At 46.7% G+C, this 27723-nt stretch overlaps 1 protein-coding gene across 1 annotated transcript in view; it reads left to right on the top strand.

Moving 5' to 3' along the window:
- Positions 1–8962: 8962 nt before the first annotated feature.
- The window catches only part of DHX15 (DEAH-box helicase 15), a 32705-nt gene continuing 13944 nt past the window's right edge, over positions 8963–27723 (top strand). Inside the window, exons 1-6 of the mRNA XM_081332452.1 lie at positions 8963–9105; positions 17667–18003; positions 19224–19417; positions 20100–20259; positions 21491–21709; positions 26060–26227. Of these exons, the coding sequence (XP_081188578.1) occupies positions 9029–9105; positions 17667–18003; positions 19224–19417; positions 20100–20259; positions 21491–21709; positions 26060–26227 (1155 nt within the window). The 5' untranslated portion in view covers positions 8963–9028. The remainder of the gene's footprint in view (positions 9106–17666; positions 18004–19223; positions 19418–20099; positions 20260–21490; positions 21710–26059; positions 26228–27723) is intronic.

Below are 27723 nucleotides of genomic sequence, written 5' to 3' on the forward strand. Positions count from 1 at the left end.
GCAACTGGCGCACCAGGCGAACCTGGGCAAAGGCCCCCCTAGTCACAGCTCCAATATGCTCTTCCAAAGAGAGCTGTGAATCTAGAAGGACCCCCAAGTTGCGAGCCCTATCTACGGGGGGTAATAGCTCACCCCCCATGGCCAATGATGGGATAATCGGAATTTCCCGGGATGCCGGCACGAACAGCCACTCAGTCTTGTCAGGGTTGAGTCGAAGCCTGTTCCTCCCCATCCAGACCCGGACCGCCTCCAGGCAACGGGACATCACGTCGAGGGCATCGCTGGGGTGGTTTGGGGTGGAAATAAAAAGTTGGGTATCATCAGCATATTGGTGATACCCAACTCCAAAACCACGAATGATCTCACCCAGCGGCTTCATATAGATGTTGAACAGGAGAGGCGAGAAAACCGATCCCTGAGGAACTCCACAAATGAGAGGTCTCAGGGTCGATCTCTGCCCCCCTGCCAACACCGACTGCGAACGTCCCAGGAGGTAAGAGGAGAACCACTGGAGAACCGTGCCTCCCACTCCTAACCCCCTGAGACGTCGCAGCAGGATACCATGGTCGATGGTATCAAAAGCCGCTGAGAGGTCTAAAAGGACTAGGACAGAGGAACAACCCCTGTCCCGAGCCCGCCAGAGATCATTCACCAGCGCGACCAATGCCGTCTCCGTGCTGTACCCGGGCCTGAAACCCGATTGGTACGGGTCTAGGTAGTCAGCTTCCTCCAAGAACAAAGGGAGCTGATGCGCCACCACGCTCTCAACAACCTTCGCCAAAAACCGAAGGTTGGAGACCGGACGATAGTTGTTTAAAATTGCTGGGTCCAAGGCCGGCTTCTTGAGGAGGGGTCTCACCACCGCCTCCTTCAAGGCGGCGGGAAAACTACCCTGACTCAAAGAAGCAGTAATCACTGCCTGGAGCCAGCCTCGTGTCCCATCCCGGGCTGCATAAGTCAGCCAGGAGGGGCACGGGTCCAACAAACACGTGGTGGAGCTCAGCTTCCCCATGATCTTGTCCACTTCTTCAGGGGTCACAGGATCGAACTCTTCCCAGATTAAATCGACAAGACCGCCCGTATCCTCTTCGACAGACTCTGCCCAGTCGGAGTCCAAACCGGTCCGGATCCGAGCGATTTTGTCCGACAGAAATCGACTAAACTCCTCGGCTCGACCCTGCAAGGGTTCCTCCCTCACCTCCTGATTAAGGAGAGAGCGAGTCACCCTAAACAGGGCGGCCGGGCGATTCTCTGCGGACGCAATGAGGGTGGCAAAGTGGTTAGACCTAGCCACCCTCAATGCTGCGAGATAAGTTCTCGTAAACGACCTTAGTCGTAACCGGTCGGATTCGGATCGGCTGGACCTCCAACAGCTCTCTAGGCCCCGTCTCCGACGCTTCATCTCGCGGAGCTCCATGGAGAACCATGGGGCCCATTGGGATCTGCGTCGGGTCAAGGGCCGCATGGGTACAACTTGGTCGAGTGCCTCTGTGGCTGCCCTTTCCCAGGCTTCCACCAGGGCATCGACCGAGCTGTGAGCAAAGGAGGCAGGTGGGGGCCCAAGCGCCGTTTGGAACCGCTCAGGGTCCATAAGGCGCCTAGGGCGGAACCATCTTGTTGGCTCAGCAACCCCACGACAGGGAGTGGCAAAACGGAAGACCATCCGCAGGAGATGATGATCGGTCCATGACAGGGGTAAATTAATTGGGGAACCCCCCCCAAGATCATCTAACCACCGTCCAGATAGAAAAACCAGATCGAGCGTGTGACCCCCTCCGTGAGTTGGGCCCAGAATAATCTGCTTCAGGTCCATGGCTGTCATGGAAGCCATGAACTCCCGAGCTAACTCAGATGATCCCCCCAGGGATGGTAGGTTGAAGTCACCCAAAACTATAAGTTTGGGGAACTCAACCACCAACCCTGAGAGGATATCGAGAAGCTCAGGCAGGGCTGCTGCCACGTGTCTAGGTGAAATATACACCAACAGCAAGCCCAACTGAGCTCTGGGACCACATCTCAGGAGGAGGGACTCACACCCAGCTATCTGGACTATGGTGGCCTCCCGCGGACATAAGGTCTCCCTCAGAACAACTGCCACTCCACCGCCCCTACCTTGAGCCCTAGGCTGGTGCAGCACCCGGAAACCTGATGGGCTAAGATCAACCAGGGGGACCCCGCCCTCTGGGCCCAACCAGGTCTCCGTAATGCAAGCCAGGTCCGCATGCTCCTCCTCAATCAGATCGTGAATGAGAGGTGCTTTATTCATTACAGACCTGGCATTAAAATACACGAGCCTGAGCTCAGGTGGCTGCTCATCCTCGCTCCCGGTACCACGTGCTGAAATCAGAGGGTCGGAGCGCATCACCGCTTGAAGACAGCGGGGACGCACCCCCGGGTATTGATGTGGCCCTCTGTTCCTACACCTGCGGCCATTCCCAACCGCCGTGGGAATAGATAATCCCACACCCTGCTCCGGGGCCCCGTAAACCCCCAGCCCGGCCCCTACCACGGCGCGATCAGTCCCTGACCTGGTCTGAGAAACGGTTGGTGGAACCCCCCTAGTTTCCAACCGAGCCGATGAGCCCACCCCCCTCCCTAACCCCTCAAAACATTTAGCTAAAAAACACACCAGGGGCCTCTTATTAAATTTGGAAAAGAGGCTCCTGTCCCTGCCCAGCCATCTCTCGGGGTCCCAATAATTGGGTCCGTCATCAGGAGGCACGATGGAAAAGCAGGCGGGTCGCACCCAGGAGAGGGGGGCACCCCTGAGCGCCAATAAGGCTGTGCTGGAGTAAGATAAAACCATTAGTCCGGGGGAGTCCAGTCAGGCAGTCCATCAGTCAAAAGTTGGGAAGCTGAAAGTCAAAAGTGTCCAATTCACCAGCTCCCTGCCACTGAGCTGGGTACCAGTCAGATGACTCCAGGATAGAACAGGCACCTCCCTCTCACGAAGGGCCCAGATCTACGATGGGATGGACAATTGCCAACTCAAAAGGGCATACCTCCCTAGATCTCTCACCTCTAGGGAGGCAGCAGATGGTAATTGGTTGGTATCGATGATAACATATACGAGCCGCCCTCTCACAGAGGCTCGTCCAAGACCTTCTTGCTTCAGTGGGGACCATAGAGAGAGAAAAAGAAGAGCAGCAGTTATCAGGATTAACCTGAGGGTAACCATAGTTAAGTTGGAGAGCAGAGTTCATCTCAAGGCGGGAAACACAAAGCGGGGAGAGCAGGAGACGCAGGATAGAAGATCGATGGACCCCGATGCAGGGGGCTGAAAGCCGGAGGCAAACAGCCCGTCGCCCAGCCAGCCACACACAGCACCAGAAGTCAGGCAGTTCCACGCCAGCCGCAGGCCTCCTCGGTCGAGAGCAAACAAGAGTGACTTCAAACAGACCTCCACAGACCGCACAGGGGCCACGAGCCAGCAAAACGCTCCCCATTCCGCTCGCAGTCGATCACTCCACCGTTCTATTCTGAGGCCGAGTCAACCTCCATTACTAAGCAAACAGGAAAATCGGAGGCCACTCTAGGCCGCGGCTCTATCGGCCCCGAGGATCCACCATTCGGAGCCCTCCAAGCCGCGGCTCCTCCCAGCTCCACCAGGGCCTCCGAGATGAAGACACCGAAGCTTAGTAGAAAAATGGAGGGCTGCAACTCCAACTGCATGCCGACTCTCCTTCTCTCTCGGTTCAATCAACTCTCCGAGCCACGACAAAGAGGAAAAACATCTCCGCGGGCTCGGAGGAACCCCAAAGGACCGGTAAGGACGCCAAAACTGGAAACGCTCCACGGAGCTCAGCCCAGCACCTCCGCCATCGTGGGCATGCGCAAAAAAAAAACAAAAAAAAAAACAGCCGTGCTACCAACTTAAAAACTGCAGTGATTCACTTAACAAGAAATGTCATAAAGTGGGGCAAAGCTTGCTTAACGAAGGTCTCGCTTAGCAACATAAGTGTTGGGCTCAGTTCTGGTCTTAGGTTGAGAACTGCCTCTATTGGCTGATTTCAGGGAGTGTCGGACCCTCCGTCCTCGATGGCTTCATTTCACTCATGACATATACCAAGCTTTGCAACCTCCAGTTGATTCTTCTTTCTAACTAGGTCTGGCTTTGCCAGAATCAGATCATCATCAGTTTTTGCCTCTGTAGGTTCATGAGAAAAATAATTTGCATCGTTGGCTTCTGTCATCTCCCAGGTGTTCCTAATTAGGCCACCTACTTGACTTTTAATCTTTGCATGGCAACAACAGAGGGGTTGTTGCTGGCCATGAAAATAATGAAAGGGCCTTTCTGTATCCAACATTAAAAGTACACTGACAGATTTCCTAGGCCCAAATTGGGTGGCTGTGTAGCTCCTTTTTACTCAGCTTTTGGCTTTTCAGAGCAGAAGATGAGGTGACCTTGTAAGGCTTTTTTAGCTCAGAATCCTAATAAATTCCACTGAGACTCTGAACATGAGGCTACTGCAAAAGGAACAAACTTGCTGATAGTGAGGACAATCAACCAGTGGAACAGCTTACCTCCAGAAATCGTGGGTGCTCCATCATTGGAGATTTTAAAGAAGAGACTGGACAACCACCTGTCTGAGATGCTAGGTTCTCCTGCTTGAGCAGGGGGCTGGACTAGAAGACCTCCAAGGTCCCTTCCATTACTATTCTATTCTATCCTATTCTGTTCTGTTCTATTCTATTCTATTCTTTGATCAAAGAGAAGGCTGGGTGCTTCTAATCTCTTGTCTCTAATGCAGAGACAGACAAAGAAGAAAAGAGAGACACTAATCAAAAAGCTTTTCCCTTTTATAGCTAAAACATTTTCTCAAGACTAAGAGATTTCTGCGCAGTTAAAAAGTTTCTTTTTTCATCTGAATACAAGTTTTCTTTATGAGGTAATATCAGCTACAGATTGTTACAAAGCTCCAATACACAATTGCTGGCACACAGCCCCAATACATTTGCAAGCTAAAGTGGGGAGAATGATACATGATTGCAGGCTAGCAAACACATTTAAAGTCACGCTTAGCTTTTTCTTCCTCAGCACAATTTTAAGTTATCTCTGAGCAAAATGCAGAGTGCAAACAATGAACAATAGCTGGGTTATACATAAATGATTATATTTTGATCTCTTCAACCTCCTTCTTCATTTGTTTAATGTTAAACCCACCAGGATGACTCGTTTTTCTGGATGTGGTTCAGTGACAGCTTCAAGCCAGTTCATAGAGTGGAGTTCATGCAGATCAGCTTGATGGACAAGGAAGTAAGCGTCCTCCGTCTCCGACTGTGCGCTTAGCTTCTAATAGTGACGTCTATAGCACAGGTAGTCCTTGAGTTACAACAGTTTCTTAGTGACTATTCGAAGTTACAACTGTTTGGAACGTGGCTCAAGATCCAAAACAAAACAAACTCACTTGGAATTCCAGCAACAAAGTTTTTATTTCAAAAGAAGCGTTTGCAAAGGCTTGGTGGACTGAAACACACACAGGAGTTCAGCCACACCTTACAGAGCTGTTTGACACATTTTTATATCCTATCCCCGACGCAGATGCCCCCTCCCCTATCACACTCAACGCCCCTTCCCTAATCATCTGATAAACTTTCCAGACCACCTAAAACCACTGTCCTTCCCATGTTCCAGGAAGCCCCTTTGTCCATAGCCTATCTTTCACCATCTGGTGTTCTACAGGCCACTCCTTACAATTTGTAACTTCTGCTTTTTGTATTTGTACTTGTTAATACTTAGATATTATTTCTGATCTTCAGTTGGCTTCTGCTTCAACCTTTAGACTCATTAGAAATTTCTGAATAATACTTTTATTCCTTCCACAACAGCACTGAAAAAATGGGGACTGGTGACCGTTTTTCACACTTACGACCATTGCAGCATCCCTGGGGTCACGTGGTCAAAATTCAGACGCTTGGCAACTGATGTGTACTTACAAGGGTTGCTGTGTCCATGGGTCATGTGATCACAACCTTCTGAGAAGCAATTGGGGGGGGAAAGCCAGATTCACTTAACCACCTTGTGATTCACTTAACGACTGTGGCATGAAAGGTCACAAATTAGGAGGAAATTCACTTAACTGTCTGGCTTAGCAATAAAAATTTGGGGCACAATTGTGGTTGTGCATCTCCCTAGTCGGCCTTCAGAACTAGGGGTTTGGAGAGATGACTTTGTCATGGCTCCAGATGGAAGCATAGGGTGAATGCTACTACTCCAACTTTCAAGCCTCTTCCTACAAGACGTTCTGGAATTCCATTTGGATCTTCCTGCTGTCTTTAGGATGCTACAGAGATCAATCATAAGCAGCGTTCCAATATCTGAGGGGTTGCCCCAAAGAAGAGAGGGAAAGAGAGAGAAAGAAAAAGGAGAAAGACAGAGAAAAAGAAAGAAAGAGACAGAGAGGGAAAGAGAGAAGAGAGAAGAGAGAGAGAAAGAGCGACACAGAGGGAAAGAGAGCAAGAGAGCCTTGGCGTTTAGCCCGGAACCCTCGCGCGGGGGTGGATGTTCCTCCGCCGGACGCCTCCAGGGAACGGACCTGGTCCGCGTTTTCTATTTCCCCCTTCCCCGCGCGCGGCGCTTCCGGCGGCGTCCGCGGCTTCCTTCCGGCCACCATTTTAGCCGTTTGTTCTCCCGCTTCCCGGCTGGCTGGGTCGGCGTCCCCCGCCGCGGCTCCGGCAAGAGCCGGGCAGGGGAGCCCTCCATGCTGGCCGGGGAGATGGAGGAGGAGGACCAGGCCGGCCCTCTTTGGAGAGGCCGAGCGGGAGCTCTGGAGGCGGCTCAGCCACGACCGAAGTGGGGGCGCGCTCGCGCCTTGAGTCGCCATGTGCGAATAGGGGGCAATCTAAATAAATAAATTCATATTGATAGAGTAGAATAATGATAAGTTTTATTGTCCCTTTGTACACTAATCGGCATACGTTCAAATGAAATTTCGTTGCATGCAGCTCTCAAAAGGGTCACCCCCTCCAATATATACACTATATAAATAGGACAAAAATAAATGCAGAATTAAGCATGTACCCACTATTCTGTGACATAGAAACACACACACACGTGTTTGTGTGTATCACTGTCATTCTAGCCGTTTTATATCCACTGCCGGATAAAGGCTTCTTCCACCTGTTTCCAGCCAATAAAGTGACCAGCAAGTATGGTGAGCCCAATTGGTAAAACGAAAAGCCCAGGCAGGACTAGGTTAAAAACAGGCAGAAAAGGTCATCATCCTGTAGTGGATAGACTATGGCTAGAGTGATATTTTACATTATGTTATATTAATTATATTACATTTACTATATTATATTATGGGGAGCTGTTGCTTTGATCTCCAAGCTTGGCAATTTGGTTGCAAACGTTTTGTCTCCATTTGGGGGGACATGTTCAGTGCGCTCTGAATTGCTTCAAAGAGCACAATACAAAGCCTACCATTCACAGGACACAATTCAAAGCGCATAATTCACAGCACACTAAAGATGTCCCCCCCACACACACACAATGGAGATGAAACGTTTGCAGCCAAATCGCCAAGCTTGGAGATCTCCCGAGCTACTAATATTCCAACACATTTCAATATTAGGTAAAGGTAAAGGTAAAGGTTCCCCCGCACACGTGTGCTAGTCGTTTCCGACTCTAGGGGCCGGTGCTCATCTCCGTTTCAAAGCCGAAGAGCCAGCGCTTGTCCGAGGACGTCTCCGTGGTCATGTGGCCGGCATGACTAGACGCCAAAGGCGCACGGAACGCTGTTACCTTCCCACTGTAGTGGTTCCTATTTTTCTACTTGCATTTTTACGTGCTTTCGAATCGTGGTGGATTCAGGAAGGCAAACAATGCAGCCAAGCACTGAACCACACCCCAAATTCCAAAATCACATATTATTATACATCCTATCCCGATGCCCCATTCCCTCCCCCATGGCCCCATTGGCTTAGGCTTTGGAGGTTACAATCTATCAGAAGCGCCTAAACAGAATACATTATCTCTGCCCCTGTTTGCTTACATTATACTAATAAGATCCCTCCCTTACTATCAATTCTAGAGGAGAGATGTCTCCCATCTTCTACACCTGCCAGGGGTACCAGGCACCAGAAGGTACTTAAAAATAATTCCTAGATGGTGACTCACACTGGGCCCCATGGTAACTCCTGTTCTCCCCCTCCCTCCATTTGAGGCTTGTATTTTTCCCCATATACTCAAAGCATCTACTCAGGCAATTGATTATAAAATGATTATTATAAAATATAAAATGATAATACTAAAAGCGTATATATTTTTATTTTTAAATTTCCTCACTACTTCCAGTTATTTTGCACAAAGGGATCTTGGAGGTCATCTAGTCCAACCCCCTGCTCAAGCAGGAGACCCTATACCAGGGGTAGGCAAGCTCGGCTCTTTCATGACTCATGGACTTCAACTCCCAGAATTCCTGAGCCAGTTATGCTGGCTCAGGAATTCTGGGAGTTGAAGTCCATCAGTCATAAAAGAGCCGAGCTTGCCTACCCCTGCCCTATACCATCCCAGACAAGTCTCTTCTTGAAAGCCTCCAGTGATGGAGGAACCCACAACTTCCGAAGGCAAGTAGTTCCACTGCTTAATTGTCCTCATTCTTAGGAAATTTCTCCTTAATTCCAGGCTGCTTCTCTCCTTGATCAGTTTCCACCCGTTTTTCCTTGTCCTGCCTTCTGGTGCTTTGGAAAAATAGGTTGAACCCTCCCCCTAGTCAATTAAAAAAAAACAAAACTAAGCAAGTTTAGTTTAAGGTAGTTGGTTAAGGAGAAGAATCCCCCTGAAAGAGAGGGGAAAGCACCAAAAGCAGCCCGGAACCTCCGAGGGCGGGAGTGCAGTTTCCCCACCGGACGCCTCCTGGGGACGGACGCCGTCCCGCTTTTTTTTCCTTCCCCCCCCCTCCACACTCCATTCTCTCTCCCGCGCGCGGCCCTTCCGGCGCCGTCCGCGGCTTCCTTCCGGCCGCCATTTTAGCTCTTCACCTCGCTCGCTCTCCGCTGCCTGGCAGGGTCGGCGTCCCCCGCCGCCATGTCCAAGCGCCACCGCCTCGACCTCGGCGACGACTACGGCTCCAGCAAGAAGCGCGTCGCCGCCGCCGCCGACGGGTGAGCGGAGCCCTCTTCCTCCACCCCTTCTCAAGCCGGGGGGGGGGGCCGGCGGCGAGTGCGCATGCGTGTGGTGGTGGTGGTGGTGGTGGTGGGGCTCCGAAATTCAGCGTCCGGGCCTAGGGACGGCGGGGCGGGAGAGAGCGGCCTGTGGTCAAGGCCTTCCCCGCCGCCTTGCAAGGCCTCTGGCTCGGGCAGGGCCGGTTGCGGATCCCGGGCCGCGCACGTGCTCTCCCGCGGGGGAGGGCCGGGCCTCTGCGAGGCTCCCGCGGTGGGTCGGGGTCTCCACGGGCGGGCAGAGAGAAGCCTTTCGCTGGGCCAGTCCTCCCCCCCCCCACAAAAAAATGGAGTGGGTTAGGCTAGGTTAGGTTCGCGTCTTCCCATAGTGGGTCCCGATGGGAGTTAGGCTCTATTCTTAGAACAGAGCTGGAAGGGACCTTGGAGGTCTTCTAGTCCAGCCCCCTGCTGGCTCAGGAATTCTGGGAGTTGAGGTCCACGAGTCATAAGAGAGCCAAGGCTGCCTACCCCTGGGTTAGGGTCTTCCCTTAGTGGGTCCCGATGGGAGTTAGGTCTATGATGCCTTTAGAATGGATCAAAGCTGGAAGGGACCTTGGAGGTCTTCTAGTCCAGCCCCCTGCTGGCTCAGGAATTCTGGGAGTTGAGGTCCACGAGTCATAAGAGAGCCAAGGCTGCCTACCCCTGGGTTAGGGTCTTCCCTTAGTGGGTCCCGATGGGAGTTAGGTCTATGATGCCTTTAGAATGGATCAAAGCTGGAAGGGACCTTGGAGGTCTTCTAGTCCAGCCCCCTGCTGGCTCAGGAATTCTGGGAGTCATAAGAGAGCCAAGGCTGCCTACCCCTGGGTTAGGGTCTTCCCGTAGTGGGTCCCAATGGGAGTTAGGTCTGTGATGCCCTTAGAATGGCGCAGAGCTGGAAGGGACCTTGGAGGTCTTCTAGTCCAGCCCCCTGCTCAAGCAGCAGGACCGTCTCAAGGTCTGCCTTGGGTGGAGAAATCCTGGGCCCCAGAGCGGAGGAAGGCCGGCTTTGAAATTCGGCATCCAGTTTGGTTGTCGTAATATATATATATATAAAAGAGGCCGAGACTCTAGAAAATAGAGTCCAGAGAAGTGCAACAAAGAGGGTGTCGCGGAACAATTAACAGTCCGACCAGAGGTGGATGGGCCGTGGTTCATTTGCATGGTCAATATCAAAGAAAAGAAATCCAAAACATGTTCTATAGTAAAATTTGTTTAATGAGAAAACAAAAGACCTAGACTGACTACATTCTCTCATCAGGCAGAAGAACAAAGTAAAGTAGTAACTGTGAGAAACTTTTTCTAGGCATGCGCACAAAACAGTTTAAAACCAAAACATGGCTGGACATAGCTGGAGTCACTATGGTTACATGATAAGATAATAACACAGGTGCAGAGCAGAATGAGATGTACAATTAGGAATGACCGAAGCTGGCAAAACTAAAAAAAACACGCAATGACAGAGGGTTAAAGGGCTGGAGACTAAAACACGTGAAGAATGGTTGCAGGGTTAGGGTTTGGCTAGTCTGGAGAAAAGACCGACCGTTAAGGGGGGGGAGAGACATGATAGCAGGTTCCAGCATTTGAAGGGCTGCCCCAAAGAAGAGGGTGTCAAACTGTTCTCCAAAGCACCTGAAGGCAGGACAAGAAACTATGGATGGAAACTAATCAAGGAGAGGAGCAACCAGGCGTTTAGGAGAAACTTCCTGACAGTGAGGACAATTAACCAGTGGAACAGCTGGCCACCAGAAGTTGTGGGTGCTCCATCATTGGAGGGTTTTAAGAAGAGACTGGAGAGTCGCTTGTCTGGAATGGTATAGAGCAGGGGTTTGGACTAGAAGACTTCTGAGGTCCCTTCCCAATTCTCTTATTCTGTTAGTCTTAAAAAAAAACCCACCTTCTTTGACGGAGGGGGTTAGTAGACCAGATAGGGAGAGAATTGATGCAGCAGCTCTACGTGACTGTTTGCAAGGCTCTTGCTGGAGACGATTGCAAGCTGTTGCTGTCTAAATCCAGCTTGTTGGGGGAGAAAAAAATAAACTTCCCCTGTTGCTTTGTGTGAATAAAGCAAGATGCAAATGATTCGGGCAGGCACAACTTGAAGTAGGGGTCTTCAAACTTGGCCCTTTCAGAATTCCTCAGCCAGCCAGGGCTGGCAGAGGAATTCTGGGAGTTGAAGTCCATAAGTCTTAAAAGTTGCCAAGTTTGAAGACCCCTGGCTTACATTGTTCGCAGCCCTTGATAGCTCTCTACACCTTTCCAGCTTTTTGCATTTGAAATTATTTGGTCTAGTGACAGTGATTTCCATACATGCATTGTTGTTGTTGTTAGTTGCGAAGTCGTGTCCGACCCATCGCGACCCTATGGACAATGTTCCTCCAGGCCTTCCTGTCCTCTACCAATACATGCATTACAGTTTGTTTTTTTAAAAAAATTACTTCCTCTGCCCTCATTTGAATCCTTAATAAAATCAAGTGACTTGAAATTCTTTTATCAGCTGGCCATCTGCGCTGCTCCTGGACATGTGATAAGCATTGCTGGGCTATTTATTCTAAAAGGGATTGTGCCTTGGTTAGAGAAGAATGTAGAGAAGAAGCAACTGGTTATGTAGAAATTTGGATTTGGACACCCACAGCTTAAAGCTACAATTTGGTGATACAAAGATATAACAGCATTACATTTGGTCAAAATTACTTTGGAAAATGTCATGGTAGTCTGGTTGCACAAGCTGCTGTATAGCACGTTTGATCACTTGAAAGTCAGGTTTCTGAACTTTTTATTTTGTGTTACCTGGAATTGTGTTGCAGGGAGCCTTGTGTTTCTTTCAACACATTTTCACTTGCAGAGCTAATTAAATTTCACATCTCCAAAAGTTACAAGGAGCAGCGTGAGAAATTTGTGTCATCTATTGATAACTTCTGCAGCTTTATTCCTCATACAATTGCAAATAAAAGTGTAAATATATTGACAAATGTCAGCAGGATTTGTTCTGTTATTTTGGGGCCATTTTCTAAGCTGGAATTCCCCAATTATACCATTTTTTAAAAAAATGAAGAACATGAAAGTTGGTACTTGATGAAAACTTTAGTACTTTCCAAGGATAATTACATCCTGTGCAGTACAAAACAGCTATTGTTCTTGTCTTAGTTGTTATCATTTTGGTTTTAAATTGGATTTAATTTTTAACACTTTTTATTTTATTTAACTTCCCCCCCCCCTTTGAATTCTGAAAGTTAATTTTTGTTAAGACAGATGTATCTTTTTCCAGTGCTATAATGAACTTTTTTTTAAAGTGTTCATCTGAAATTACAGGTGAGAAAAGTTGTTCAGTGTATGCCCTGCCACTCTTAATTTATTTCTGGGATAGCGATTAATATGATTTGCAGGTTTAATAGGAATCCTGGCCTCATAAAAATATTGTATATGGGTGCTTGTACTAAAAACAGGATTTCTGCAAGTTAATATTGTCATATTTATATGGTCCTCAGAAACTGGAGGCTCCAACACTGGAAGTTTTTAAAAAGAGAGCGGACAGCCATTTGTCTGAAATGGTATAGGCTTTCCTGCCTGAGCAGGGGGTTGGACTAGATGACCTCCAAGGTCCCTTCTGACTTCGTTATTCTATATTCTATATGGAGCTTTTTCCTGTTACGAACTTTAAAACCGCTTGCTTTAAATTCTATTTGTGGAAGTCGATGCACACTTTTCATGGTCATTTTAATCAATTTAAAGCTATAAAACAAAGTCACTGAGGCATGAACAACCCCGAAACACCCCCTCCCCCACTCCCAATATAACAGGTATAACCAGCAATTTTAATTCAGGTAGATTATTATTTGCTTTGTGAAATTAGAGGAAACGATTGACTTTCCCCTTGCATTAACATTTTCTTTGTAGGAATGAAACTCCCTGCCCCAGAATTAAAAGATGAAGCAAGGCACTTTGCTATTTCTATTAACAGCCCTCACTCGTGCAGTCAGTGCTATATGTTGCTCTTTGTGGCACCTTGTGTAGAGCAGTTAATATCAGTATACTTAAAAGACATGGGTTTGTGCTAGTAATCAAACACTTCGACTCTTCTGGTGTGGCGGCTAGAAAAGGTATAATGTTCAAGGGAACCGGTTTTGCATTCTGCCCTCTCTAGTTCTTGAACGGGGTAAATGATAAAAAGCTTAATTTCTTCTCTGGGGTTTGAGCTGTGTGTAGCTTAAATTATTTTATCTATCTATCTATCTATCTATCTATCTATCTATCTATCTATCTATCTATCTACATTTATATACCGCCCTCACCCGAAGGACTCAGGGCGGTTTACAGGGTGATTAAAAACAGAAATACAAAAGTTAAAATCAATTAAAAAATTATATCCGTCCCTGAACAAATAAAACCCCAGTTAAAATTAGGCACGGACAGACGTGTAGCTCATTCTTCCCAGGCATTTGCAACTCATCGTAAACACGTTTTTAAATGCTATTCCACCACCTCCTGTTATTTGCTTATGGTTTAAGCCAGGCATGAAGAACCTTGGCCCTTTTTACGACTTGTGGACTTTTAACTCCCAGAATGGCTGAGGAATTCTGGGAGTTGAAGTCCACCAGTCATAAAAGAGCCAAGGTTCCCCACCCCTGGTTTAAATCTAAGCATGCAAGTAATTGCAGGGAGCTCTGAGCTTTTAAACAAGTGGTGATGAAATGGAAACAGGGAAAATTAGATTTTGAGGTCAGCTTTTTTTTTAAAAAAACCCTAAAACCTGAAATGTTTTCCCCTTTGAGGTTGTTCGTGCATTTCACGCACATCCTTTCTTCTTTCAGCTTTTTTTTTTTTGCTGCTGAATGTAGCTTGATAGTCTTGAACCCACCAAATGGGTTCCATTATTGCAACTCTATAATAATTCTAGCGGTTTAATCACTTCAGTTTTGTCTACTTTATGTTGTACTCACCTTTCTGTTTATAGCAACTCTTACAAACATGACTCTTGTTGGTTTGCCAGTAAACACTAAGATCATCAACACTAAGCGGGATTTTTTTATTTTATTTCAGAGTAGACGTTTGGTTAATTAAAGAAATCCCACTTAATTAAATCTCCATTAATTTAAATGTGAATAAAAACCAGAAGCTGAACACATTCTTCAGTTTTAAATGCTTTATTTATACCTGTATGGCCGCCCCCTCTGTCCAACAAAACAGCATGGTGACGGACAATAAAATGAATCTTACTCCATTAAAAAAAAGAAATTCAAGTTGAGGTTCCTATAAAAATACTAATTCCCCATATATAACTTACATATGCACACTAGAGCTTCAATAACTTTAGCATTCTTGCTCCAAAGTGTTGTCTAAAACTGTATATTGGTAATAAATCTTTGAATTGTGTATTAATATAATTACCTTACAGAAAAGGAGAGAGATACATAAACAGTATCCCTATTTGAAAACGGGTTAAATATTTGGTCTGTTATGTACAGTGATATTTTCACCATTGGAATTAATGGGAACATCTGTCAAATGTGTTGTTCACGTTTGATATCTTGGACAGATTTATGCTCCTGTGGTACTTGGAAAATATCCCATCAATCTTCTCCTGTCAGGGCCAGCAGAAACATTACTTTCTGTATCATTTCCCCTGTTGTTTCATTTTACACAATTCAACTTGGTGGGCTTTAAAGAAAAAAAAATGCTTAAAGCGTTGCTAGCACGAGAACAGCCACCGAGGAAGTACATTTGGGGAAGCTGCAGTGCAGCAGCGTTTCGCCTGAGAAACATCTGTGCAGGATACGCAAGGCATGTTTATTGTAAAAACCCATGTTTCCCCCAAAATAAGACCTAACTGGAAAATAAGCCCTAGAATGAATTTTTTCAGGATGCTTACAATATAAACCCCTAGCCAAAAATAAGCCCCAGTTAAGATTGTCAGGGACGCGGTGGCTCAGTGGGTTAGGACGCTGAGCTTGTCGATCAGAAGGTCGGCAGTTTGGCGGGTCAAATCCCGAGTGCCGCGTAACAGAGTGAGCGCCTGTTACTCGTCCCAGCTTCTGCCAACCTAGCAGTTCGAAAGCACGTAAAAATGCAAGTAGAAAAACAGGGACCGCTACGGTGGGAAGGTAACGGCGTTCCGTGCGCCTTTGGCGTCTAGTCATGCCGGCCACATGACCACGGAGACGTCCTCGGACAAGCGCTGGCTCTTCGGCTTTGAAACGGAGATGAGCACCGGCCCCTAGAGTCGGAAACGACTAGCACGCGTGTGCGGGGGAACCTTTACCTTACCTTAAGATCGTCAGCCAGACAGATGCATTTAGTACCGTATTTCCCGGAATATAAGCCCTAGTGTGTCTTTTGGAGCAAAAATTAATATAAGACCTGGTTTTATTTTTGGAGAAACACGGTATAAGCCACTATCAGTCCATTGCAGGATGAAAGCCTTTTATTGAAGATTATGGACCGTAATCTACTATGTTGGTTCAATGCTGATCAGTAGAAACCATTATTTATTTATTTTTGGTCTTCCTTGCTAAAAGAGAGGGACTGGCCCCAAATCAGCCAGCCAGCTTCTATGGCCATGGGAGGATTAGAATCTGGTTCTTCCTGCTTTGGAGACCGCATCAGGCTTTCTCTCTCTCTCTCTCTCTCTCTCTCTCTCTCTCTCTCTTGTATTTCTGTATGCATCATGAGGATTACACCTTGCTTTACGTTACTTGGCATGAGTGCAAATCGTAGTTTCTCTTTGCTGGGTGAGACGGTGGTGAAGTGAATTTTGCCCCCTTTTATGACCTTTCTCGCCACTCGTCCCTGGAGGTCGTTAAGTAAGTAACACGATTGTTAAGGGAATCTGCCTTCCCCATTGACTTTGTTTGTCAGAAAGTTGCCAGAGGGGATCACGTGGGGCTACTGTAGTATGATTGCCTTGCCTTGGTTTGGGCTTCGTTGAGTAAACTTAAATCTGATCATCCGTGAACGTAGCTTATGCTTTAAATGTGGCATTCTTAAAAGCTTAGTTACAGCATCATTGCTCAGGACAGTATCTGAGAATCTTCAATCTCTGTTTTGCAGTCACCAGGTTTTAACAGCTTTGGCAAAGTTATATGTTGCATACAGAGGCAGAGTGACATAAAAAAAATGGTTCTCTTTTCCATAATTTGGATGCAAAAGCGAGTGCCTGCAGGGCCCAAGTTCTTGGCTTACGATCCCAGCCAATGCAAAACCTACTTGCAAACTGATAAATTCCTTTACGATGGCTTGTTTGGCATGCAGGCTTGCTAAATAAATTTCCTTGGAAAGGTGATTTCAGTTAGAGGGTCTCCTGGCCCATTTGTCATTAACCAGGAGGTACACGAGAGAGAAACTGAGATTATATACAGCTAGTAGTCCGAGTGGATAGTTGCATCTTCTTCCTCAGTTTGCGGCAGGGAAAGTCGCAAATCGGGAAGGAAAACTCACTTCACAAATGCCTCACTTAGCATCATAAGTTTTGGGCTCAATTTGACTACCTGCAGGTGAAACATTTTGAAGGAGGGGAAGCCCTTGTCTTCAAGCAACCTGTTTTGGGGTTATTTTGTTTTTTTCCCCACGCATTTTTCTCACAGTAGGGAGAAACGAAGAAAATTGCAGCTGTAATTAATGTCTGTGGCTCAACTGTATCTCAAGACTGGGGTGATCTGCACTCTAAATTGATGGAAAAGTCATTCACACCATGTGAGGGAATTGTTAGATATAAGCAGAGCTGGCATTTAGCATGTTGTAGCCCTCTACCTCATTACCCTGTTGCAATACCACTTTGCAACGCCGTGGCAAGGCCACCCTCCGAATACGGCATCCAGTTTTGGTCACCACGATGTAAAAAAGGTGTCGAGACTCTAGAAAGAGTGCAGAGAAGAGCAACAAAGAGGATCGGGACTGGAGGCTAAAACAGAAGGAACGGTCGCTGGAATTGGGTATGTGTAGTTTAATGAAGAGAAGGACGAGGGGGAACATGATAGCAGCGTTCCAGTATCTCTGGGGCTGCCCCAAAGAAGAGGGAGTCAAGCTGTTCTCCAAAGCACCTGAAAGCAGGACAAGAAGCAATGGATGGAAACTAGTCAAGGAGAGAAGCAACCTAGAACTAAGGAGAACAATTAACCAGTGGAACAACCTTCCTCCAATATGCTCCAACACTGGAAGTTTTTAAGAAGAGACTGGACAGCCATTTGCCTGAAGTTTTATAGTGTTTCCTGTCTGAGCAGGGGGATGGACTAGATGACCTCCAAGGTCCCTTCCAACTCTGTTGTTGTTGTTGTTGTTGTTGTTGTTGTTGTTGTTATTATTATTATTATTATTATTATTATTATTATTATTCTGTAACTTCACAAAAAGGGCAAGGGGAAATGAATTTCTGGAAAAAATTCTAGGTTCTTAGAAAATGATTGAAGATTAGTTCAGCTCCTGGGTTGTTGTTGTTTTTTTGTTCCCCCCCCTTTTTTAATTCACTTTTTTAATAGCACAAAGTTTTCATTTCTTTCAAAACTGTGTGTTTTTGTCCTGAAAAATCATTTTAGGAAGGATCGAGACCGTGACCGGGATCGTGACGATCGCTCCAAGGACCGGGACCGGGAGAGAGACCGTGAACGGGAAAGAGACAAGGACAAGGATTTGCGTCCTTCGGTCAACTCGGCCCTCCTGCCTGGCGTCGGGCTGCCCGCTTTGAAGCCCACCGTGTTTCCGCAGGGCATCAATCCCTTTACAAACCTGCCGCACACACCTCGTTACTATGAAATCTTGAAGAAACGCCTGCTGCTCCCGGTGTGGGAGTACAAGGAGAGGTTTACCGACATCCTCATCAGGAACCAGTCCTTTGTGCTGGTTGGCGAGACGGGCTCCGGCAAAACCACCCAGGTAAAATTTTGGGTTAGGCCGTCCTTGGTTTCGGTAAACCTTGGCGCCAATTCGTAGGCGGCGCCCCGTACTTGATCCGAACGTTTTCTTGTGAAGATTCTTCAGCCTGCTGTTAGCGATATTTCAGGGTCCTTAAAAGAGGTCCATTGTGCGCTGACACATCGCCTTTTGAGCGAGGTCTGTTAAATGAGCCTTTTCGTTGTTTAATGGCTAGAAAATGATGCAATGAGCTTTTGCTGTCTTTATCCCCCCCCCAAACACTTCATTTTCAGGGTCTGTTACGTTTTCATAAAAGGTTCGTTGAGATATGAATTGCTCAGTATAAACCTGTGTCAAGCTATAAATACCAGCTATTCTGGTATCTTGCAAAAGTTAGGCCGATAACGTAGCAAAATGAAGACAAAGTTGTTCTCTCTATCTCTGTCTGTCTGTCTCTCTCTCTCCATCTCTCTCTCTGTCTCTGTCTCCATCTTTTGTCTGTCTGTCTGTCTGTCTCTCTCTCTCTCTCTCTAATGTGACTACTGGCTGGCTTAATGTCTCAAGATTCTCAAGTCATCCGGGTCAGGGTTGTCCCAAAGGTGCCTTTTTTTCAGGAGGCAACTGGACTTTCTTGTTTTTCCTTTGAAGACGTTTCGCTTCTCATCCCAGAAGCTTCTTCGGCTCTGACTGGATGGTGGGGAATGGAAGGATTTATACTCCTTGTAGACGGCTGGTCATTTGCCTTCTTTCAGAGAGTCGTTGAGGCCACCTGGGAGTTTTGTCTGCATCCTCAGGGTCACTGTCGTACACAGGAACAGGCTGTTGGGGATGAGTGTGTTTGCATCTCAGAGGACACAGACAAACCTCCACGTGGCCTCAACGACCCTCTAAAAGAAGGCAAAGGACCAGCTGTCTGCAAGGAGTATAAATCCTCCCATTCCCCACCATCCAGTCAGAAGCTGAAGAAGCTTCTGGGATGAGAAGCGAAACCTCTTCAAAGGAAAAACCAGAAAGTCCAGTTGCCTCCTGAAAAAAAAAAGACACCTTTGGGACTACCGGCTGGCTTAAAAAAAGTAAAACAAGGCGCCATTACTTGCCTTCTAAATCTAATTCCCTGAAAACTCTCAATGTTAATTGGAGCAGCCTGACTTGCAGATCTCTTTGTCTTTACTTGACGGCCAGCTGCAACCTCTTCAGAAATACTTGTAATAACTGAGAGTCCTCTCCCTCCTCCCCGTTAGATCCCTCAGTGGTGTGTGGACTACATGCGGTCCCTGCCGGGACCGAAGCGAGGGGTGGCCTGTACACAGCCCAGGAGGGTCGCTGCGATGAGTGTGGCCCAGCGAGTCGCCGACGAAATGGACGTGATGTTGGGCCAAGAGGTGGGCTACTCTATTCGATTTGAAGACTGCAGTAGCGCCAAAACGATTTTGAAGTAAGTAGGTGCTGATGTGTTTTCCTCTCTTCTTCCCCCCCTCCCCAAAATAAAAAAGTAAATAAATGCCTCGATTGATCAGAAGATCGTTTTTATCCCTTCGGCACTGGTGCACCTCACCCTTCTCAGGCACGCTCGGCGACGTTCTATGAGTCAAATAAATAAAACCAGCCCGAGTAGGAATTGGATAATTCCAGAGAGACACGATTGGATCGTTCTCTTTTTGCACTGGGTGAGAACGAGGGGGAATTAGTACATTTAGTGGTAGGTGTCCGCCTCCCATCTCCTCACCCAACGTGCTTTATGGGGGGGGGCTTTTAAAAATAATTTTTAACAGTTTGGTTGTGTGCCGTGACCTACCTTTTACCTTCCCCCCCCCCAGTAAATATTACAAATCAGGGTCTTAAACTTTTGTTTCTTTGCTTGCTGACCGAGAAAGGGCACACGCGACGCCACAACTGTGTAGATTGAAGGTTTTAAATGCTGCTTAATCAAGTTAAAAGTTGCTGCTGTTCTTCCCCCCCAATGAAAATAGATGATAGATAGATAGATAGATAGATAGATAGATAGATAGATGATAGATAGATAGATAGATAGATAGATAGATAGATAGATAGATAGATAGATAGATAGAAAGCAAAACTTTGTAGCCCTGGATTTACTCCCCTGGTTTCCCACTCAGGTACATGACTGACGGTATGTTGCTACGCGAAGCCATGAACGACCCCCTGCTAGAACGTTACGGGGTGATCATTCTTGACGAGGCCCACGAAAGGACCCTGGCCACGGATATTTTGATGGGCGTGCTGAAGGAGGTTGTAAGGCAAAGATCCGATTTAAAGGTCAGTGGAATATTATCAAGCGGCCTGGGGGTGTTCGAGGCAATGGGGGGGGGGAAAGAAAGGAAGAAAAATAGTGCTTTGTTTCAAGGCTGAAACGAAGCTGTCGGGTTGAGAAAGCTGCTGCTTTTGAGGCCCTGTAGGCCGTCTCTGGATGATTCCGAGTCCCAAAGTCCTCTTTTAGCAGAATAACAGAGTTGGAAGGGACCTTGGAGGTCTTCTAGTCCAACCAGGAGACCCTAAATCCAGAGGTCCCCAACCTTTTGGGCACCCCAGGGACCACTTCCGTGGAGAGAGGTTTTTCCACGGACCGGAGGGGGCCTGGTTTTGTGTGCTGCCTACATCCTGCGGGTGGGGTTTGGCTTGTTTGTGCGGCCCGGTGCTGGTCCACCGACCGGGGGTTGGGGACCCCCTTCCCTAAACCATTTCAGACGAGTAGCTGTCCAGTTTTCTTCTGAAAAGCCTCCAGCGATGGAGCGCCCAGGTCTCCCGAAGGCAACTTCTGTTCCACTAGCCAATTGTCCTCACTTTCAGGAAGTTTCTCCTTAATTCTAGGTTGCTTTCTCTCCATGATTGGTTTCCATCCTTGGCTTCTTGTCCTGCCTTTTTAAAATATATATATATAAATCTCATTTTATTTGCAGGGTGATGAGACAGGGCTGGTTGAGGCCATTCCCTCTTGTCCAGCTGGGCATTTGTTCTGTACGCTGGTGGTCTCAGGTCCCTCAACAGGGCTGACCACCTCATCTTCAGGGCAGCTTCTCTTGGTAGTGGGGGGGGGGGAAGATGTGTGCTATTGGGGCTGGGGAACCTAGATCCACTTCCTGTTTCCCTGCTTCTTTCATCCCCATCTGCCTTGGAGACCTTGCCACCTTGGCCATTTCCCATTCTGACCCCCTGCCACAGCTGGGCTTCATTCTTTGTAACTCAGGGGTCTTCAAGCTTGGCCCTTTCATGACTTGTGGACTTCAGCTCCCAGAATTCCTGCCTGGCTGAGGAATTCTGGGAGTTGAAGTCCACAAGTCACCAAAGGGCCACCAAGTTTGAAGACCCCTGTTGTAACTGAACAGATTATCCCGATTTTTTTTTTCTTCCCCAGTACAGGTGAGTCCTCAACCTACGACCAAATTAAGCCCAAACACTCCCTTGCAAAGCGAGACGCGCTTGCTTTTTGAAATGGAAGCCTTCGTTCCCCGAAAGACCGACTTCTTGTTCTTCCTGTCTTTTTTGTCAGGTTATAGTCATGAGCGCCACGCTGGACGCCGGCAAGTTTCAGATTTATTTCGATAACTGCCCTCTCCTCACCATTCCCGGCCGTACGCATCCGGTGGAGATTTTTTATACTCCAGAGCCCGAACGGGATTACCTCGAAGCCGCCATCCGAACGGTAATACAGATCCACATGTGCGAGGAAGAGGAAGGAGACCTCCTCCTTTTTCTGACTGGACAAGAGGTATTTCAACTGGGCGTGACTCAGATTTCCCCTTCTGGCGTGGTTTTGCCTTTTCTACACTAAGATATGTTTTCCTGTTTTGTCTAGACCAGGGGTCTTCAAACCTGGCCCCTTTGTGACTTGTGGACTTCAGCTCCCAGAATTCCTCAGCCAGCGTATGCTGGCTGAGGAATTCTGGGAGTTGAAGTCCACAAGTCACGAAGGGACCAAGTTTGAAGAGACTAGATCTAGATCTTTCCCTCTTTCAGCGTAAAAGTTGTTAACCTTAACAGAAAGTTAAGTTTTTTGACATGCAAAAGTAAGAAAGAGTTAAGTCAGACGACAGTAAAGATTAAAATATGGGGAAAAACAAGAATGTTACATTTTCGGAATCTGTTGTTGAAACGTTTAGCTATTTCCACGAGACCTTTTCTCTTGAGTTATCTGCAGTTGCTTATATTTTTTTCAGCCCCCCCCCCCCCCCCCGTATTTTTTTTTTGAAGATCTTAAGACGGCCCTTCACTTGCTCTAGAATCAAATCGAGCTTTTAGCTCAAGATGAAATTCTGAATTGTGCTGAGACACGAATCGAAAGAAGTCCCTTTTAAGCAATATATATATATATATATATATACAAAGCAACCAACCAACCTTTGGGAAGTTTCAAAAAGCGAATACGGTTTTCAGGAAACCAGTCTACAAACGTACTTCAAACTGGGGCCTTTCCCTTGCAGTTTGGATTTCTTTGTAGTTCTTATTTTTTGTTCTCACCAGTATGAGCAGCTTCGTTAATTCTTGAGATTAAACAAGCAGAAGGTGTGGATATATTGCTAGTCTTTGAGGCCAGGTCGCTCAGTAACTCTCTGGTTTGGCACAGCAATCAAACAAGGCAAACACAGACCTCAACGGAGAGTTAGGACTGCAGGAAGAAAAAAAGAAAAAAAGGATTGCAACCAGCCTGCTTTCCATTGAGTACCTCGGAAAGAGGGCTGAGAAAATATCTAAAGACCCCTCAAATCCTGGACACGAACTGTTTCTATAAGGCGTTGCACGCCAAAACAACTAGACAGGAGGAAAGTCCCCCCCCCCCGGTGCCGTCACTCTGCTGAACACTTTTTAATTCCCTGTCTCCTACTCTCAGTTGCTTGTAACCTATGATTGTAACTCTTATTTAATTCCATTTATATCCCGCCCTTCTCCGAAGACTCAGGGCGGCTTACAGGCTTAGCAGTAGCCTTCATTCTATGTATATGCCTGCTTATTAGGGCTTTCAGACACACCCCCAAGCGGCATTATTACAAAGTCAGCTTATTGCCCCCAACAATCTGGGTCCTCATTTTACCTACCTCGGAAGGATGGAAGGTTGAGTCAACCTTGAGCCTGGTGGGACTCGAACCTGCACTAATTGCAGGCAGCTGGTGTCACTTAGGGAGGCATTAGCCCACTGCTCCACCAAGGCTCTTCTTGACCCATCACTTAGCAGTTTGTACGTATGCTGTGAGCTTCTGCACCGGAGGCACATTCCTTGTGTGTCCAATCACACTCGGACAATAAAGAATATTCTATTCTCTTGAAGAATTCCATTCGATTAACCATTATTATTATTATTGTTGTTATTATTATTATTATTATTATTATTATTATTATTATTATTATTATTATTATTATTATTATTATTATTATTATTATTATTATTATTATTATTATTATTATTATAGCTTCGGCCATCGAGGATGGCGATGGCCACCATTTAAATGGGCTTATAAAGAGGCTAGGGATTCTAGAGGCACAGATGACCTGTAGGCCTTAAATGCCACTTTGAAAGAAACAGTGAAAGGCTGTGGTGGTTTTCAGGCTGCGCGTGCGAGGTTTCCGAACGGTGCTGATTGGCACGAGCAAGAATTAGGAACTGAAAAGGCTTTGAAGTAATTCTCTTGAGGAGTCATCATCATCATCATCATCATCATGATATTTGCAGCCGAGGAATTTAGGTTTAATTTTCACTCGGGGAAGATGAGGCTCGCCCTTGAGTTCTGAGGCAAGGTCCGCTGCCTGATTGGAGCGCTTAAATTCAGGCGTGGGGAATTGACAGTGATGAAAGTGGCTGCTTCTCTCGAAGACATCTCTGCCTTTATATATCCTTACAAGTGCAGAAAGTGAATGTTTTCTCGCGTTAAAATCCCAAACGCCCCACGAATGGTTGCTCCCGGTTGGCCAACGAAATAGCCTTCCGCTGTTGCAGGGCTGGATGAGTTTTTATTAAAACAACTCTCCGTGGTTTTTAGGGATTTCCAAAATTCCGCTGCTGAGAACCTTATTTCATGTTTTTTCCGAAACAGACTGTTGCGGTGGTGAGTTCGATGCAAGGAAGGGAAGGCTTTTGTTTTTTCGGTTTTCAAAGGTTGCCTCCAGAAGCCACGAGTCTTCCATCAGGAAGAGACTGGACAGCCGTTTGTCCGGCCACGGTACAGGGTCTCCCGCGGGAGCAGGAGGGGGTTGGGCTAGAAGACCTCCAAGGTCCCTTCCGGCTTTGGATTCCTAGTTGGTTGCTGGAGAAATTGGAAGGTTTGGACCTTCGCCAACTACAAGCAGAATACCTGAGACGGGATGTGGGCAACTCTTGCGTGCACGGGACGCCTCGAGGCCATTTCAAGCAGGACTCCTTGTCCGTGTGCTAGCGTTGCTTTCCACCGGCTGGCAGCCTGGGTGGAGAGCACAAAGCCGCACACGGCGAGGGAAACACAGCTCGGCAAAATAGTTGCCTTCCCTCCTCCGTGGGGAACGCACCCTTGGGATTACTGGGGCTCCCAGAGGAACAGAGATCTCAAGTCCACCAGGGTTGCTAAGCAGCCCGAAGTGCCGAGCGAGGAGCAGGTGCCTTGGTGGCCCTTTGAGCTTCTTTTGAAGTTACGATAGCCGTTTCATCAGCAGTTTCCCTTCCCTTCCCTCCCTCCCTTACTTACTTTCTCCCTCCCTCCCTCCTTTCATTCATTCCCATCTCCTTCCTTCCTTCCTTCCTTCCTTCCTTCCTTCCTTCCTTCCTTCCTTCCTTCCATTCCTTTCCTTCCTTCCTTCCTTCCTTCCTTCCTTCCTTCCTTCCTTCCTTCCTTCCTTCCTTCCTTCCTTCCTTCCTTCCTTCCTTCCTTCCTTCCTTCTTCCCCATTTTATTTCTTCCCTCTTTCCTTCCCTCCCTCCCTCCCTTTCCTTTCCTTCCCATCTTCTCCCTCCCTATCTCCTTCCCTTTCTTTCTTTCGTCCATCCTCCCTTCCTCCCTCCCTCCTTTCATTCCCATCTCCTCCCTTCCTTCCATTCCTGTCTCCTCCCTCCCTCCCTATCTCCTTCCTTCCTTCCTTCCTCCCTTCCTCCTTCCCTTCCTCCCTCCCTCCCTCCCTCCCTCCCTCCCTTCCTTCCTTCCTTCCTTCCTTCCTGACTCCTCCCTCCCTTCCTCCCCATTTTATTTCTTCCCTCCTTCCTTCCCTCGCTTCCTTCGTCTCATTCCCATTTCCTTCCTTCCTTCCACCCTCCCTCCCTCAGTGTTGTCATGGGTTTTGAGACAATCCTGTGCAGGGAACGCTTCACAATTCTTACCTCTGACTTCTTATATTTATCTTTGTCTAATATCAATAAGTTCTCTTCTCCTGCTATTCGGCTGATTCATCCATTTAACGTGGATTAATTTGGAAATAGTACAAGGACTCTCTTGTTAATAGGTGAAACCACTGGTTGAAATTGTTTCTTAGGTTTCCTAAGAATAATTTGAGTGGCAAGTGTTTTGAGATTCAGATTACTTGGAGCACTTAACTCGGAAAGATGCACAATATTTTCTTGTGAAACTCCAAAACGGGTGCGATACGTCCTCCTCACAATGCAGAGAGGGAGAGGTCTCGTTTTGGGAGCAACTATGTTTATACTGAGAAAGTGCTTGTTCTCATTAGGTACGATAAAGCAAATTTCCCCTGTAATTGCATTAGTGATACGTGACATTAAAGCTTAATTGGCTTATTTAAAATATCGCGCACATTAATTTCCTTCAGATTGTGAAAATTGAAAAGGTCACGAGTGCAGTTTAATATTCCTGGGTGAGAGATTTCAATTTTAGCACAATTTGTCGAGAATTAATTAGGAAATATGACGAGAAGAAAAAAAAAAGGCTGTCGAATACAAATAAGGCTGGTACCTTCCCCGATTCAAAAATAAAAAATAAAAATAATAAAAAAAAACCTTGGAAGGCCCCACTGAAAATTCAACCCGTTGGACAAAGGAGTTTTAAAGCATTCTGTTTTGCAGGAGAACTGCTTTTAAAAAACAATTGTACAGCAATTACGCTTTTTTTTTTTTTTAAAGTAACGTTTTCACGGACTTTTCTTTGCAGGAGATCGATGAAGCCTGCAAGAGGATAAAGCGTGAAATTGACGACCTGGGCCCGGAAGTTGGTGACATTAAAATCATTCCCTTATATTCCACACTCCCCCCTCAGCAACAACAGAGGATTTTTGAGCCCCCACCCCCCAAAAAGCCAAATGGGGCGATAGGACGAAAGGTGAGCTCGCTAAAGCTTGTAGTATTATTATTATTATTATTATTTATTTATTATTATTATTATTATTATTTATTATTATTATTATTATCATTATCATTATCATTATTATCATCATCATCATCATCATCCCTGTTTTTAGCACTGTACGTCAACAGGACTTTACCATTAAAAAAAAATGCATAAAAGGCCCGGTAAGGTAGTTTCCTTCTTCACATATGTTACAAAAAATAAGGTTTCCCATCTTTAGGCAGAAGGTTTTTGGGTGAATTCACATGTTCCTACTGTTGAGATTTTGGAAGCCGTTGAGATTTCCTTTCCTCTGTTTTCCTGCCCCAACGTGTGTTGTGGGAGTTTTAGTCATAACTGATGTGTGATCTGGAGTTTTGGGGAGAGACCTTGGGAATCTTTCGTTCTTGAGTTGAGGGACCCCTTCCAGCTGTTGGATGTTGTGAAAGAGCATTATTTGAGTCACGTCCCAGGGATTGGAAGGAGCAGCATCGGCGGCTTAAGTACAGCCGAAGATAATCGGCGGCAGACAGGAATTAAAAGCGAATTCGGTGCGAATAGTCAAAGAACTCGGAAAGCACGAAAGATTGAGCCGTAACAAAAAAAATAAATAAATGGATCTCAACAGCCTGGTTTTCAAAATTTTAGCTACCTAGCTAGGATGGCCCTAGATTGGAGCCAGCTTGTTTCAAAGGCATGTTTGCGATGAGAGTTTTGTCCACAGTGGCCGGCTCCAAATTGCGGTCTCGTCTCCCCCCGCCCCTTCCCCATCTCTCTCTCTCTCTCTCCTTGAATTGGGGAGAGAGAATTTCCTGAAAATTCGATCACTTAACGTCTGTGGGACCTTTTAGCTTTATAGGTTCTGACCACTTTGCAGGACAAAGCTGTACCGTATGATACGGCGTTGCGATTTCTGTTCTTTTTGTGGTCACAAAACCTTTGAATAATCCAGCTGGCATTTTTGGGGGGGCGTGGGGCGGGTAATAACTGACAGAAATGTAAGCTTCCAGAATTCTCCGTCTTGCCCTTTCAAATGTTAATTGTCTTTTCCGTCGGTCCAGAATCACCCTTATTGTTTACGAGGTCTTCTGATTACCATGTATGTACAGAACAGAGACAGACCATCTGAAAACATTCCAGGCAGACTGTCCCAGAAGTGCTTTGTTTTCAAGAGGCAACTGGACTTCCTTGTTTTTCTTTGAAGACCTTTCGCTTCTCATCCCAGAAGCTTTTTCAGGTTCTGACTGGATGGTGGGGAAATGGGAGGATTTATACTCCTTGCAGACAGCTGGTCATCTGCATCCTTTAAGAGAGTCGTTGAGGCCACTTGGAGGTTGACCTGTGTCCTCAGGATCACCCGAGTGGTGCAAATGGGTGTGGAGCCTTCTTGGAACTGCTGAAAGGATTTGTGTTGTGGAGTGGAGATAGATGATATTGTGTCCCTCCCTCTCTGTTCAGTTTTGACCTAGATGGTCTCTTTTGACCCCTCT

This window comes from Vipera berus (assembly GCF_964194415.1).
Source record: "Vipera berus genome assembly, chromosome: 7".
Lineage (NCBI taxonomy): Eukaryota > Metazoa > Chordata > Lepidosauria > Squamata > Viperidae > Vipera > Vipera berus.